Source organism: Microcaecilia unicolor, chromosome 8 (genome assembly GCF_901765095.1).
Source record: "Microcaecilia unicolor chromosome 8, aMicUni1.1, whole genome shotgun sequence".
NCBI lineage: Eukaryota > Metazoa > Chordata > Amphibia > Gymnophiona > Siphonopidae > Microcaecilia > Microcaecilia unicolor.
This window is the reverse complement of record NC_044038.1, coordinates 215,540,835-215,557,166: the sequence shown is the minus strand read 5'-3', so window position 1 is coordinate 215,557,166 and position 16,332 is coordinate 215,540,835. Positions and strand designations below refer to the sequence as shown.

General features: G+C 43.7%; 1 protein-coding gene across 3 annotated transcripts in view; it reads right to left on the bottom strand.

The window, feature by feature from the left end:
• Positions 1-4,811: 4,811 nt before the first annotated feature.
• Positions 4,812-16,332, bottom strand: part of ADNP (activity dependent neuroprotector homeobox) — a 74,823-nt gene continuing 63,302 nt past the window's right edge. For 2 of the 3 annotated variants that reach the window (XM_030211460.1, XM_030211461.1), the window contains exons 3-4: positions 9,305-9,397; positions 4,812-9,008 (exon numbers count right to left, since the gene is read on the bottom strand). In XM_030211460.1, coding sequence (XP_030067320.1) covers positions 5,874-9,008; positions 9,305-9,397 — 3,228 coding nt within the window. In that variant the 3' untranslated portion in view covers positions 4,812-5,873. The remainder of the gene's footprint in view (positions 9,009-9,304; positions 9,398-16,332) is intronic. The other variant, XM_030211462.1, reaches the window with a different exon arrangement.

Genomic DNA, 16,332 nt, shown 5'->3' with positions numbered 1-16,332 from the left:
ATAGAAGAAAGGAAGCAAGGCTCAGGAACCACCCAGACCCCGTGCCTAGTGAGAGAATCAAACTCCACAGAACAAGAGACTCCAGAGTCGAGAGAACCAACTAACTGGAGCACTAGTCTCTCCAGGAGAACCACAAAGAAAAGGGCAACAGCATACCAGAGTACAACCGTAGAAAGAGTACTCCTCAACCAGCTCGCTTTGGACTTAGGGATGAAAGAACAGAGCCAAGAGAACAAAAGGAGACAAAAAGAGAGTCGAGAGCCACACTGTGGAGAAAAGACCCCCAAGGTGCCAAGTAGCCACAAAAGGAATAGAGACAAATTCAAACTCCAGCAATGGAGAAGCTTCTCGCCAGCCACCAAGAGGCTACGGCAAGAAAAGGTGCCACAGGAATGGTAGCTAACAGGAGACAAGACAGCCTTGTCTAGCAGTCTAAACTGCGGTATGCCACAGCTGCTGAGAAGTTACTGTATCCAACCTACAGAAAAAAGCTGGGGTTGACTGACAAGGTGAAACAGTACCCAACAGGCAAAGGTGAAAATATGCTCCACAATCAGAGACTGTACTGTGCTCAAGGGACAGAAAAGAAGCTGCGCTCACAGAGTAGGATCCGTGCTCAACGAGAACAAATGGAGTTGCACTCAAAGCACACAAACTGAGCCACGCACCATGGGCAGAGAAAGAGTTGCACACCTCTGGCAAATATAGAAATGCACTGAACAAGCAGAGAAGAAGCTGAGAGTAACAGACAGAGGATAAGAAGTACCCCACTGAAAGAGCTGGATGTTAGAGGTACCTGCAGAACTGAAGCTGCGGTAGCGATGGAACTGTGTATAAAACACAGACAAGGAGCTGCTTTCCACAAGCAAACAAGAAGCTGTGCTCCTGACACCGGCAAGGAACTGCGCTCCAGACGCCAGCAAGGAGCAGCGATCCACACGCCAACGAGGAGCTATGCTTCCTACGCAGACATGAAGCTGTGTAGCACCTGCAGTCACAGAGCTGTGTTCCACTTCACCCAATTTGCAGAGAAGAGTTGTGCTAAACATACAGAGATGGAGCTACACTCAACAGGCGGTGGAGCTGCGCTCTGCACACAGACAGGGAGCTGCATTCCATACGCAAAGAGAGAGCTGCATGCCACACACAGACAAGGAGCTGCGTTCCACAGGCACACACAGGACTGTGCCCCACACTGAGACCTGCAGAGAAAGAACTATACTCAACATGTGACAATGGAGCTGCGTTCAACATGCAGAGATGAAAGGTTGCAGAATAAGCAGCAAAGGAACTTCACTCAACATGTCATGATAGAGCTGTCCTCAACATACAGCGATGGAGCTAATGCCAACCTGGAACTGTGCCCAATATGGAACGGTGGAACTGCATGGAATAATGAAGCCGCGCTCAACATGCAGCAATGGAGCTGTGCTCAACAAGCAAAATGCATAGGTGGAGTCCCGGGGAACAGCCAGAGATGAAGGTGCTGCCAGGAGGCCAACAGGAAAGGAGCACAACTTGTGGAAATGCAGACCTGACGCTGCACTGCCCTGGTCCAGAGAGATTAAAACTACAATAAGAGAAAGCCCCGTGCCCCAAGAGACACTCTCGGCCCTCAAGTGGTCTCTGAGCCACAATGACCGCCCTCCTAGGCAACCGATACGGAGCAGCAGTCAATGTAGATAAAGAACTCCCGCCAAGAGGGAGGTAAGTATCACGGAGCTGGAATCCTCAGACCAGAGGGCAAAATGCAGCCGTAAAGCAGTGAGGAAGAAACAACTCTTGCCAGGCCAGGAACAAAGAGGAAGCTGGCCATGAACACCAAACTGAGGAAAAACCAGCTAAGGGAGAGTCAAACTCCAGACCTAGAACAGAGCCACTTCCCTGCAGAAAAGTAGAGAAAAGCGCAGAGCTAAGAGGCCATAATCCAGATGCACAGCAATAGATCTGCTAAGTAGGAAAGAACTGCACCCCTTACAGAAAGGACGGAGTACCAAATGCGCCAGGAGAGAGGCGCCTGAAACTAGAAAAGGCAAAATCCACATATGCCAGGCTAAAACTCCCGCCTGAAAGCAAGGGAAGCAAGGACGAGCTGTGGCAAACTAGTCCTAAAAAGGCACATTCCCATAAAGAGACACTGAACTGAGTCCAAGCAAAAGACTGGCAAGAATGGTGCTCCCGAGGGTACTCAGAAGAGGGATTTGAGCTAGCAGTTGCACACCAAGGGCAACTCGGATCCCCACCAGAAGGAAAGTACCCTGCAGACAAACCAAAGCAGACAGGAGGGATCCACGGGGACGAGAGAACCAGAACTTCCCTAAGGAAGGGAGGAAAAACTGCTGCCAAAACAAGAATCAAATAGCAGGGGCATCTCAAGCAAGATGCCAGAAACAGCAGACCGGATGGTCTGAAAAAGAACTGACCAACAGCCGCGTAAGGCTGACAGGAATGAAAAAATAGCCCTGGACTAAAAAGACCGAGCCTGCAGCCAAACAGAGCCAGCGAGAGACTTCCCCCACTTTGGAAATGGCAGACTAAGACCTCCAAACTGCAAAGGTACAAGTTCCAGCAACGGGGCCGCCCTCTGAACTAGCCACCGTCTAGGACCATGACGAGAACAACTGAGTTTCATGATCCAGACACGAGCTGTGCCCCACAAAAAAAATCAAAGCAACTGGTACCAGCTCAGAAGGGTCCAAGATCAGAATCAGACGCTGGCCAGCGAAATTTAAAAAAAAAAACTTCGCAAGCAGCCCCCTAGAATACATTGCCAAAGGCGGGAAAATAAATCAGTTAACAGGCAAGAGAAAGAAGGAAAAACAAAGTTTCTTCTTCTTTTTTTTTTTTTTAAACAACCTTCTTCACTAGTGACAGGAATAAAAAAATGCTTACCTCAAGAGCCAGAAATTCAGATATACCTACCACCACAGAAGAACCCCACAGGGGAGACAAGGTATTCCATGCCACAAATAACCATCACCTTGCTAAGACAGCCAGGGGAGGGAACCAGGGTCACTGGATATCACCCTAGCTGGCAGATGAGGAACTCGGGACCACTGAGTATCATCTAAAACTAGCCCCAACATGGCTACCAGCACACCCCTGGCTCCACTGTCACCAGAAGAATCTCTGGGTCAGGAGCTACCAGCCAGCAATCCAGAGCAACTGCACGAGCCGTCCACCATCCACTAGGGGACAGAGAAAATACTGAACATTACAGGCTGCACGATACCCATAAGGGGCGGTTTACTTGGAACTATTTTCTGTCTCCTTCCGCTGGTAGATGGACACAACCCATTAGTCTGGACTGGTATAGGTGACAAGGAATAGTAGCTTGCAGATCCTTTTGCCTAAATGCAACACTAAGCAAAGATGTATGTTTTACAAAGTACATGGTGGCAATACAGTTTTAAACCCCCCCCCCCCCCCCATCTGTGCACATCTGTCAAGTTTTAGAAACTAAGATGTGGAGACCTGGTCCTCAGGATACAACCAGGTTTCAGGAAAACAAATGAATATACATGAGATAGATTTGTCTACAGTACCTCCACTGTAGGCAAACGTTTCATGCTCAACTATTGTGGTTGTCCCCTAATGACTGGGTTGAGAACCACTTGTGTCCTAACAAAAAAGGTGTAATAATCTGTCCAGAATACTGTGAAGTGCTGTTGAACAGTAAGATATATGCACAGCTCTGTATTTGCCATGTCTACTTTTAGGTCTAAAGAATTGTATGGCAACTACAGAGCAAGTCAATCCTTAGCAAATACCAGTTTAAAACATTTTGGCTAAGCATTCAAAAGTGACCCATATTATTTTGTAACTCTGTTGGCAAAGTTAAGGGGTTCTGTGTGACTAGCTTTATTTAAGTACTTGTATTCACAATTTTTTTTGTTTTTGTCTTGTACTAGAAGGACGTTAAAACAAGACAGGATACAGAGCCATAGTTTATAGGCAAACAATAAAAAGAAAAAAGCATACTGGGTGATTAACAGTGGCAAAAATATTTTCTGATGCATTTCTTGCATGTCTAGGAGTCGAAACCAGATATTAGACTATGTGAAAGAAGGGGCATAAATGAGAATAAGCATAGTCAATCATCATATCAATTTGCAGTTTCAAAGCTTTAAGGGCTACAGGAGCAGGTGGTCTGTAGGAAAGTTGGTCATACTGCTGCATGTGCTCTAGAAAGAAAGGAAGGGCACCAGTTTCTAAAACTATCATTTCAAAAACTTGCATAAGCAATGAACACAGCAGAACTTTTTAATAAGGAAAAGCTGCTGGACTGTAATGATTATTTTATGCGATGTTAAGCAGAGCGCAGCAAGTTCCCAATATAAAAATTGATTTTTCTGTCATACACACTAACCCCCTAATTCTGTAATCTTAGCACCTAAACGTAAGCACCATTTCTGTGCTAAGATTGTACAATACTATCATTCATGTGTTTTAAGTGCCAGTTTGGTGCTAAGCGGTATGCTACAAGTTTAGCGTGCAAACCTGCATAGTATGTAACTGCAAGGAAAGTGTACACGTGAGTGTAGCATGGGTGGATCCTGCTCTTAACATGTATAACTTACAGAATACCAGAAGTTATGTGCTAAAATGCAACATTTACACAGTGTGATAGTACTGATGCAACTTACACCCTTATAACAGAATCTGGGCACCCAGATGCCTTTACACAATTTGCACTGAGTGCCTTGCATTTTAGTACTCAAATTTGGGCATCCTTTACAGAATTGACACTCCATGTCTTGATTAAGACCTACAAACTTAAGTATTCTGAGAACATGTGTAATGAGGCACATATTTATATCAAGCACAATACAGCGATTTATTTAGATGCTTAAATGAATACAAAGGGAAATAAAGATCACAAAATTATACATACTACAATAGTGTGTCATATTAGATGGTAGAAATGAATACACCATGTTGGTGTTAACTAAACAAAAACTAAATATTCAAAATGCAGCATTTTGATTTTGTAAGCTGCTTTTTAAACACATTTTATACAGATTTAAAAGGTGTCAAAATTAGTAGCTGCAAACTTTTCTTGAATGTGATTTTTAGCTTAAAAGATTTCAGAGAACAGATTATCTGAAACACCAGTTTATCATGTCAAGAATATTTCAGAAGAAAGTTCTATAATACAAGAGTCCAGTAAATGTCAAGTTGCTGGCCTCTATTTTGAGATTGTACAGGTTATGTGCAAAACTAAGTGTCAAAAGTTCATACTATAGCAGTTCAAGCTTTTTGCTAGGTAAACTAGATACAGCATTTATTACACAGCAGGGCAACACTAAAAAAAGAGAAACAATTCTATGATGGATACACAACAATAGAAGCTTCACTTGAATAGGTCTAAAAGACTGTACAAATATACATTTCAGCTATTCAGAATGAATACATGGAAAAAATTATCAATCCTCTCTCTCCCCCCCCCCCCCCCCCACAGTGTACTATACACAATGATCTGGTAGCTCATTATGTTGGCCCTAAACAAATGTGAAAAAGGATGCTTTAAAAAAAAAAAAAAGACAAAATTGAACATATAAAAGTGTAAAATAAATGATAAAACGCAGATAGATAAAGTAAACATCTGCTTTTCTGTGGATATGTTCTGGAGCCACCAGCATATCCAAATGTTTTCACATTGTTGCTGTATGTTGCAACCGCAATCTCAAGCAATTCAGCCAACATTTTTATTTAGAAAGAACCACTTGAATAGTGGTCATAATCAAATCATCAAATTACTTAGCAGTCCAAGACAGTACCAATTAGAATTAAGCTTAGCAGTCCATAATGAAATGAAAAATATTTAGACTGTTACAAATTACAGCATAATATTGATGTTTACGATGAATAGATCATGCTTGCTGGCTACTCAGCCCTACTCCAGTTAAGCTGCTGTGCATTGGCTCTGTGACACTGTTAGTCATTTTGTCAAACTGGTCACCATCTTCACTATCAATTGTGTTACTCTGCCATGCCATCTGCTGATTTGACAAGCTTTCCTCGTTTTCTGTTGCCTTTTTCCATTGCGGTCTATCTTTAGACCAAAAATCTCCTGTTTTTCCATAGGAATTATCATTCCGTTTTGAGTGCTCTTCCTCACTATCCAATACAGTATCTTTTGTTTCTGAAGCTTCCTTGCTGTTACAACCATCTTCTTTACAGGATGAATCATTTGTCTGGGCTTCCTGTTTTAATGCTGATGCATTATCTTCAGAGTCAGATGTTGGCTGTGAACCTGGTCCACTTTCAGACTGAATTACTTCATTTTTCCATTGAGTTGGGTCTTGATCAACCTCACTATTTGAGCCCTCAAATATTGGTTTTGGTTTCTCCGCTGGTTCAGTATCTTCACATTTTGAGTATTCTTTTTGTTTTTTCTTTAGGGTCTCAGAACTCTTTTCAGTTATCTCATTCTTTAGGCTTTCTTCTGGATTCTTCTTCACTGTATCAGCACTAGCATTTTGCTCTCCAGCACTCTCATTTGACTCCTCCTCCACGTTTTCATAGCAGTCTGAGGAGCTATTATCTTCACTGTCTAGATTAATTTTCTTATCGACAGTCTTGCTAGCATTGACTCTAGATGTTGTCTCATCATGGTTTTCGAACATCCATTCAGCTCCAAAATCCATGTCATGCTTTACTTTGTTCAATTCTTTCATGTTAAAGCCAAGCAACACACCAGGTTTGTATTTTTCACAGTCTCTAATACATTTCTTCCTTTTGTTGCTAAAGTGTGAAGCTATATCATTCTTCCATAACCATAAACTGGCTGCCAACTTCTCAATTTCTCTTCTACTGGCATATGGCTGCTTATTGAAGTACTTTGTAAGAAATGATTTTCTTGCTTCATAAGAATCATCTTCATGACCTTTGGGATCTAAAGCCAAAACCACTGGTTCTTCAGGTTTTTCCTCAAAGACAACAGGTGGGTCATTTTCATCATCCAATTTTTTCTTTTTTGTCATATTGAATTCTATGTGCTCATAGGTACGTTTCAGTGGTGCTACTGCTGGAGAGGGATTTAATCTAGCCGGTGCAGTGACTTTATCCTGCCCATTTTGCGTTTTTCCTACACCTCTGCAATGAACAAGGTGTAATGTTATAGTTGATGCAGTCATATTACTGGTATACACACCAAGGCAATGTATACATTTGTAGGTTAGCTTTTTCTCAACAGGATGAACAGTTTGGATAACCTGATGTCTCTCCCTTAGGTGATGTGCAAGAGCATCCGATATGGGTCCTTTCAGGATAGAAAAACATAAGGGGCAAAGTGTTTTGCCTACATCCTTTTTGTAGGGAACTGCAGCCTGGGGCGAGCTCTTTACTGGTACATCTGTCTTTTCTTGAACTTTGGGCTGTGGTTTAGGAGGAACAGTAGTAGTATTCTGAGCATGATAGGCTACAGACTCAGCTGGGGCATCTCTTAGATTGTACGTTGTTACAAGCAAATGTATGTTAGTGTGACTACCCTGCTGTAAAGTCAGATCAAAAGTCAAAGTGGAATCTGTTTTAGGTCCCATTTCTTCATCGACATGAACCATTCGCATATGAGCGGCCATCTTTTCAACATCATTAAAAGTTGAGCGGCAGTATGGACAAGATAAGCCATGGATTAACATATGATTAAGCAGTGTATCAGTGGGTAAATAGCGATTACAGTACAGACATTTGCTAGTGAAATTGTGTATTTTCATTATGTAGTTGGCTACTGCAGGCACCTTCTCAGCTTTGTGCTCCTTTTCAAAATGTACACTGTACACATTCTCAGGAAACAACTCATTACAAATTGTACAGATTTTCCACTTTTGTGTAGATGATGTATTTGCACTATTTGCTGCAGCTGCTGCAGCGGCGGCGGCTGCAGCAGCAGCGGCAGCCGCTGCTGCTGATGTAGGTGGTTTTGAGCTAGCCTGAGCCAATGCTCTTGATGCTGCCTGAGATGGAATTAATGAAGCTGGTTTCAACTGGGGTGATGAAAGGCTAGTAGATGAATTGGCAGACTGCATTGTGTATCTTACGGGCGCTTGTGTTCTTTGTTCTGTTCCAATTGTATAAGGCCTTCCATTTCCACTTGGTATTAACTGTTTCATGGTTTGTGACTGCTGTGAAATAGAAACTGGGGCACTGCCACCCAAACCTAATCTCACTTGCTGCCCGACAGCATAACCTGGTGGCATTGATTTGACACCATAATTATTTTGTTGCATATGAACACCAGACATCATGTTTACTCCTGCAGAATTTAATGTAGGCTTTGGTATAGTGAGTCGATTCATCATTTGCTGCGAAGAAAGAGAACGCATATTTCCTGAAGACAAAGGGCCCATTCTTTGAGGAACCCCTAGCGGCTTTTTCTCTTGTGGTTTTGGAGCTATTAACATCAGTGGTTTTGACCTTGGAACCACGACATTAGTATGCCCTATCATTGCTGTTACCTGATATCCTATGCGTTCATGGTCTTCAATAACATGCTGCACTAAAGCTTCATATGACTTGGGCATAAAAAGGCAACGTTTACAGTGAATACTGTTATCATCCCGAGGGTTTGAACTTAAAGAAACTGCACCATTGAGAGATTTTTCACCTGCCTTTGCTACATAAGGTGCTGCAACATGCTGAAAATGTTCCCTGTAAATGTGCTTTCTAACTATTTCATAGAGTGGATCTCGGTAAGTGCACTTTTTACAGTAATACACAGCTTGTTCTACACTGTCAGCCTGTTTAGGTTTAAGGCTTTCATGTTTGTTTTTATCTTTAAAACTGCCCATGCCTCCACTCTGTGCAGCAACATTTGGAGCATGAAATATTTTAATATGCATTTCCAAAGTCTTTTTGTCCCCATTAAATGTACAGTAGGGGCAGTTCAGAAGGATTCGATTTTCAAAATCTTCATTATGAACATTCCGGAAGTGACTTTTGTAGGCAGAAAAGAACTTCGAAGAAAATGGACATGCACTGCAGCAAAATGGTTTTGTACGATAGTCCTTTAAAGAGAGAGATAAAGAGAGAGGCGCTATCAGACTCAGCGTAAGAAAATTACATATAACAAGACTAATTATCCAGCATGCGTATTAACATATTGTATAATCGTAAACTGCATTTTCCTTAATTTCACTGATTAGCACTTTTGTTTTTTAAATACTATAAACCTCTTTGGAGAAGTATTTTTCAAAGTCCATAAAACATTAGAAGAAACTGCTACACTTCAAATATTAAACATTTTTGTAAGTTACCACACCCAAAACAGGAGTTGTTAAATCAAAGTAGTAATCTTCCAAACCTGATTTTTTGTAAGCGAAGGGTCCCATAAACCTACATCATCCCATGTAGTGTTCTTCATATAAAAGTCATTAGGTTCAAACTGTTTAAAATCCTGAATAAAAATATGGGGAAGAGGGGAAAAAAGTATAAGAGAACTTTCTTTGCCTTTCAAAAACAAATCTTGGGAGCTTAACAGAGAATGCCTAATTTAAGCAGTAGAGTATCTTCTCCAAAACAAGGTAATGGTGGAGGCAATTAAAAAAAATAAAAAGACTATGATTATAAAACCCAAAACATATCAGAAGCCAGGATACCATTGAAAGGAATTGAAAATAGAAGGGCATTTAAAGTATAAAAGCTGGTTATGTTACCTTTAACAACGTTAGTTGTTTCTCCTTAGAAGAGGCAAGGTATCAACCATGCACACAGGGGATTCAGATTCAATAAAGTTAGTTGAAAACCAAAATAAACACAAAACAAAGCAAAAAAAACAAACAAAAGCAAAATCAGTAGACTCGAAGATGCAAAAAAAATGTCAAAACAAAGTTGAGCTTCTGGTATTTCAGTTTGGAAAGCAATACTGAAGGTTTTCATGTAGGTAGCATAACAAAGCAGTAACTTGGAATCCAATCAAACTACAAACAATTCAAAAGTAAAAGCACAAAGATGTACTTTGTGGAGTACACAATTCTCAGTATGTTCTTTACATTGAAGAAATTCTAAGTGCATGTGTATTACAGAGAAAGAGTATGACTATGAAAGCGGAAGAGGTATAGGAACTGTGGGCGGTTCTTTATAAGAGGGCTACTTTGTTTATTTCTAAGAGTGCAATTATTTGTGAGAAATTGGGGCTATTACTCTCCCTCCTCCCTATACTTAAACTTTTTTTTTTTTTTTTTTTTAATTTCTAGTCATTCAAGAGAGGTAGCAGGGAACAAATAATAGCAACTGCTTGCCCACCTCCCTTTTTGTAAAATGAAGCCCACAACAATTAAATGCTTAACTTGACAAAGAACATGGACAGAAACTGGAGCTCTCCACTTACTGTAGACCAGTGTTTCCCAAATCTGGTCCTGGAGTACCCCTTGCCAGTCAGGTTTTCAGGATGTCCACAATGAATATGCATGAAAGAGATTTGCATATAACCGAGGCAGTGTATGCAATTCAAGTTCGTGCATATTCATCGTGGATATCCTGAAAACCTGACTGGCAAGGGCTACTCCATTACTGGAAATGGGAAACACTGCTGTAGATTATCACCTAGTAACTTACTAAAATGCCACTTCTAACTTGTTCCATTTTGTTCCTGCTTACTAGAAAGCCTTTGAACCTTTTGCAGAGCCTTACTGAAGTTTGGACAGATTCTCTTACAGAGATCTAAAGGGCGCATCAGAGCAGAGGATCCAAATTATCTAACATTATGGAGCTCTGATTAAATTTTAATTCTCACCAAAATCCAATCCAATCTAATATTAGGATTTCTCTCTCACCTTATACCCAACAGGTCCAAGGTGGTTTACACAAAGAAAGCCAGAAAGCCACTAGGAATTATAATTAAAACAAAATAGAGGAAAAAAGTTAGGACAAAAGAACATTATCAGGTAAGACCTATTAGACCAGTCCAGACTATTTGGTTAGATCTGTTCGCCAGCAGATGGAAACAGTAGTTTATTTAAGCGTCGTCTCTCAAGGATATTGTGTAGCTGCGAATGATCAGTATTTTCACTAGCCAAACAGTGGTACTCATGACCATATTGTTGGTCACCACTGAAAACTCAAGACCGCATGTCTAATTCAGGCAGTAACTTCAACAATAAAGGCAGCATGTAGTCAACTGACATGAAGATATTTCACAAAGTCAGGAGGTGTGCGAGACTGAGCACAGTGAATAAACTTGAAAACAGGATGAATGGAAACCTGTCAAAAAGAGACAAATAGGAAGGAATACCACTTAGCAGAAATAAACCAATGAATAAAGCAGAGAAGGTTTCTGGACCGGTCTGATAGGACTAAAGGAAAGAGAATTATCAGTTAAGACACAATTCTTCCTTCCTTAGCGTCCAAAAAAGACCAGTCCAGAGTATTGGGATATAGCAACCCTCCCCCCCCCCCCCCCCCCCCAACAAAAAAAGGATAGAACTAGTAGAGTAAGATAATATTGCAATTAGAAAGATGGAAGTATCACCTCTAATGCACAGAAAGAGAACTAGGCATACTTAATGGTTTGGGAATTTAATCTGATAGAGAAGAGCATGAGCATGCCATCTCAGTAACACAGTGTGAAGGAAGTACGGCACAATGGATGTATCAATAAAAATCATCTGTCATTACCAATGATGTGACTATGCTAAGGTATACTGCTACTGAACTAGCACAGAAGAGAAATAACCTGCTGTGTCCTACAGGAAAGGTATAAGAAAACATGTCTGCTAGTTGGAAAAACTATGTCTTTGGGCATAGCACAAGCCAGAAGCTCACCACCTTTATGCCACATTGTGTGAAGCTGTAATTGTGGTTAGGGGTATTACTGGAGCTTAAGGTCCCAGAACTCTCAAAGTTAACTGCAACAAAGGACGAAAAATGAATATCCTGTTAGCCATTCACCTTATAGTCAGAGAAAATTACTTGAAAGGTAAAATGGAGAACGCAATATAAGAAACTAGTAAAACATGCCCGTTTCTTGCGCAAATGAAACGGGCGCTAGCACGGTTTCCTTCCGAACCTCCCCCCTCCCTACCCTTCGGCGTTCTGAAGGCACTGACTGCCATTGTTGCGGACCTCGGCACGCCACCTTCAATCTGCTGATTCGTTGGTTGTGAAGCCACTGATGCCATTGCTCCGCCCTCGATGTCATAATGTTTGACGCGAGGGCAGGGCCCCAACATAGTGTTTTTGGTGGCTTCACCACCACGAAGGCTTCGAACCGGAAGTAAGTGCCCAAAGGACCTGACAGTGAGGCCAACGGCAGTGTCCTCAGAACGTTGAGGGTGAGTTTTATTATATAGGATGTTGTAATCTGCAGCTGACATTTACAAGCTTGCCTAGACTAAGGCTAAAGCAGACTAAATATTTGAAAAAGGAAACAAAAATTGTAAACTCCATAAGAAGGAAGGAAAAATGGTAAAAGGCTGTTCAATAACTGCTGACCAGAAAGCTAAGCAGTTCTAGGCTTGGCAAGTTCCCGTACAAATTGAAACTGGAAGGTACTAGACAAATGTGCCATACAGCTTATCACAGGAGCTGTGGCTCACAGATGACCACAGCAGGAGTGACAAAGCATGGGTCATATCATTGCTTAGACCAGCACTGTGGTGACCTAAAGCCTGCTAGAGCAGATGTATCCTGTCGTTAGCTGGTACCACTGAATCCTATAGACAGCCAGTCAAGATATACTAGAAGTCTAGATGTTGATCCTATACCAAACAGACAGATGTTGCAACTGAGCTACGTAGTCTGAAGATGTTGCAGTGCATCACATCCTGCTACTAAAGATGTGCCATATTTAAAGGCGACTGAAATATGCCCTACAAGATGATGCTATAGTTGTGACATACAGCTGGGAAGTGCTGTAACCATATTTACTAGAGAGCTGCAGGAACGGGGCTCAGGACACCAGAACAGTGATAGAGACCTCCCATGGACCCTGAAGGTTCAAAACTTTGGCCATATTCGGCCGTGGCACTCTGATAACAATGAGCAGCAAGCACAGGTAAGTTCAGCTTATAATAAGAAAAAAAAATAGAGAAAACTTGTATTATTGAAAATATAAAATACCATAAGGAGGAGGAGGTTTTGAGCCGATGATGAGAGTGATATGCTCCCAGTTAAAGTAGGCTGTGCCACAACAAGAGGGTGCACTTTTGAGGCATCATCCTCCAATGTTCCTCCTTTTTCCGTCTAGTGATGTGCTAGATGTGTAAGTTATTAACTGTGTCAACTGTTATAAACCGATAAGTTGGGAAGAGGATTATTTAACTTGTATGTTGTAGAGGTACAGCAAAGCCACATAGGTGGCTGATGTCGAGGCTGTGAGTTAAGCTTACTAGAGTAGCTGTATCAAAGAACTGGTTCCTACTGGTACTGAAACCTAAAGCTGGTATTTTAAGTAGCTATATGCTCTAGCACTGAAACTGTACCATGAAAGCGAATGCTACATACCTGTAGAAGGTATTCTCCGAGGACAGCAGGCTGATTGTTCTCACTGATGGGTGACGTCCACGGCAGCCCCTCCAATCGGAATCTTCACTAGCAAAGTCCTTTGCTAGCCCTCGCGCGCACCGCGCATGCGCGGCCGTCTTCCCGCCCGAAACCGGCTCGAGCCGGCCAGTCCAGTATGTAGCAAGACAAACTCTTAAGGGAAGACACAGCTCCAAAGGGGAGGCGGGCGGGTTTGTGAGAACAATCAGCCTGCTGTCCTCGGAGAATACCTTCTACAGGTATGTAGCATTCGCTTTCTCCGAGGACAAGCAGGCTGCTTGTTCTCACTGATGGGGTATCCCTAGCCCCCAGGCTCACTCAAAACAACAACCATGGTCAATTGGGCCTCGCAACGGCGAGGACATAACAGAAATTGACCTAAACAAATTACCAACTAACTGAGAGTGTAGCCTGGAACAGAACAAACAGGGCCCTCGGGGGGTGGAGTTGGATCCTAAAGCCCAAACAGGTTCTGAAGAACTGACTGCCCGAACCGACTGTCGCGTCGGGTATCCTGCTGCAGGCAGTAATGGGATGTGAATGTGTGGACAGAAGCCCACGTCGCAGCTTTGCAAATTTCTTCAATGGAGGCTGACTTCAAGTGGGCTACCGACGCAGCCATGGCTCTAACATTATGAGCCGTGACATGACCCTCAAGAGCCAGCCCCGCCTGGGCGTAAGTGAAGGAAATGCAATCTGCTAGCCAATTGGATATGGTGCGTTTCCCTACAGCCACTCCCCTCCTATTGGGATCAAAAGAAACAAACAATTGGGCGGACTGTCTGTGGGGCTGTGTCCGCTCCAGGTAGAAGGCCAATGCTCTCTTGCAGTCCAATGTGTGCAGCTGACGTTCAGCAGGGCAGGAATGAGGACGGGGAAAGAATGTTGGCAAGACAATTGACTGGTTCAGATGGAACTCCGACACGACCTTTGGCAGGAACTTAGGGTGAGTGCGGAGGACTACTCTGTTATGATGAAATTTGGTGTAAGGGGCCTGGGCTACCAGGGCCTGAAGCTCACTGACTCTACGAGCTGAAGTAACTGCCACCAAGAAAATGACCTTCCAGGTCAAGTACTTCAGATGGCAGGAATTCAGTGGCTCAAAAGGAGGTTTCATCAGCTGGGTGAGAACGACATTGAGATCCCATGACACTGTAGGAGGCTTGACAGGGGGCTTTGACAAAAGCAAACCTCTCATGAAGCGAACAACTAAAGGCTGTCCTGAGATCGGCTTACCTTCCACTTGGTAATGGTATGCACTGATTGCACTAAGATGAACCCTTACGGAGTTGGTCTTAAGACCAGACTCAGACAAGTGCAGAAGGTATTCAAGCAGGGTCTGTGTAGGACAAGAGCGAGGATCTAGGGCCTTGCTGTCACACCAGACGGCAAACCTCCTCCAATGAAAGAAGTAACTTCTCTTAGTGGAGTCTTTCCTGGAAGCAAGCAAGATACGGGAGACACCCTCTGGCAGACCCAAAGAGGCAAAATCTACGCCCTCAACATCCAGGCCGTGAGAGCCAGGGACCGGAGGTTGGGATGCAGAAGAGCCCCTTCGTCCTGCGTGATGAGGGTCGGAAAACACTCCAATCTCCACGGTTCTTCGGAGGATAACTCCAGAAGAAGAGGGAACCAGATCTGACGCGGCCAAAAAGGAGCAATCAGGATCATGGTGCCTCGGTCTTGCTTGAGTTTCAACAAAGTCTTCCCCACCAGAGGAATGGGAGGATAAGCATACAGCAGGCCCTCCCCCCAATCGAGGAGGAAGGCATCCGACGCCAGTCTGCCGGTGGCCTGAAGCCTGGAACAGAACTGAGGGACTTTGTGGTTTGCTCGAGATGCGAAGAGATCCACCAAGGGGGTGCCCCACGCTTGGAAGATCTGGCGCACCACTCGGGAGCTGAGCGACCACTCGTGAGGTTGCATAATCCTGCTCAACCTGTCGACCAGACTGTTGTTTACGCCTGCCAGATATGTGGCTTGGAGCACCATGCCGTACCGGCGAGCCCAGGTCCACATGCTGACGGCTTCCTGACACAGGGGGCGAGATCCGGTGCCCCCCTGCTTGTTTACATAGTACATGGCAACCTGGTTGTCTGTCTGAATTTGAATAATTTGGTGGGACAGCCGATCTCTGAAAGCCTTCAGAGCGTTCCAGATCGCTCGTAACTCCAGAAGATTGATCTGTAGATCGCGTTCTTGGAGGGACCAGCTTCCTTGGGTGTGAAGCCCATCGACATGAGCTCCCCATCCCAGGAGAGACGCATCCGTGGTCAGCACTTTTTGTGGCTGAGGAATTTGGAAGGGACGTCCCAGAGTCAAATTGGTCCAAATCGTCCACCAATACAGGGATTCGAGAAAACTCGTGGACAGGTGGATCACGTCCTCTAGACCTCCAGCGGCCTGATACCACTGGGAGGCTAGGGTCCATTGAGCAGATCTCATGTGAAGGCGGGCCATGGGAGTCACATGAACTGTGGAGGCCATATGGCCCAGCAATCTCAACATCTGCCGAGCTGTGATCTGCTGGGACGCCCGCACCCGGGAGACGAGGGACAACAAGTTGTTGGCTCTCGTCTCTGGGAGATAGGCGCGAGTCGTCCGAGAATCCAGCAGGGCTCCTATGAATTCGAGGTTCTGCACTGGAAGAAGATGGGACTTTGGGTAATTTATCACAAACCCCAGTAGCTCCAGAAGGCGAATAGTCATCTGCATGGACTGCAGGGCTCCTGCCTCGGACGTGTTCTTTACCAGCCAATCGTCGAGATATGGGAACACGTGTACTCCCAGCCTGCGAAGTGCCGCTGCTACCACAGCTAGGCACTTTGTGAACACCCTGGGCGCAGAGGC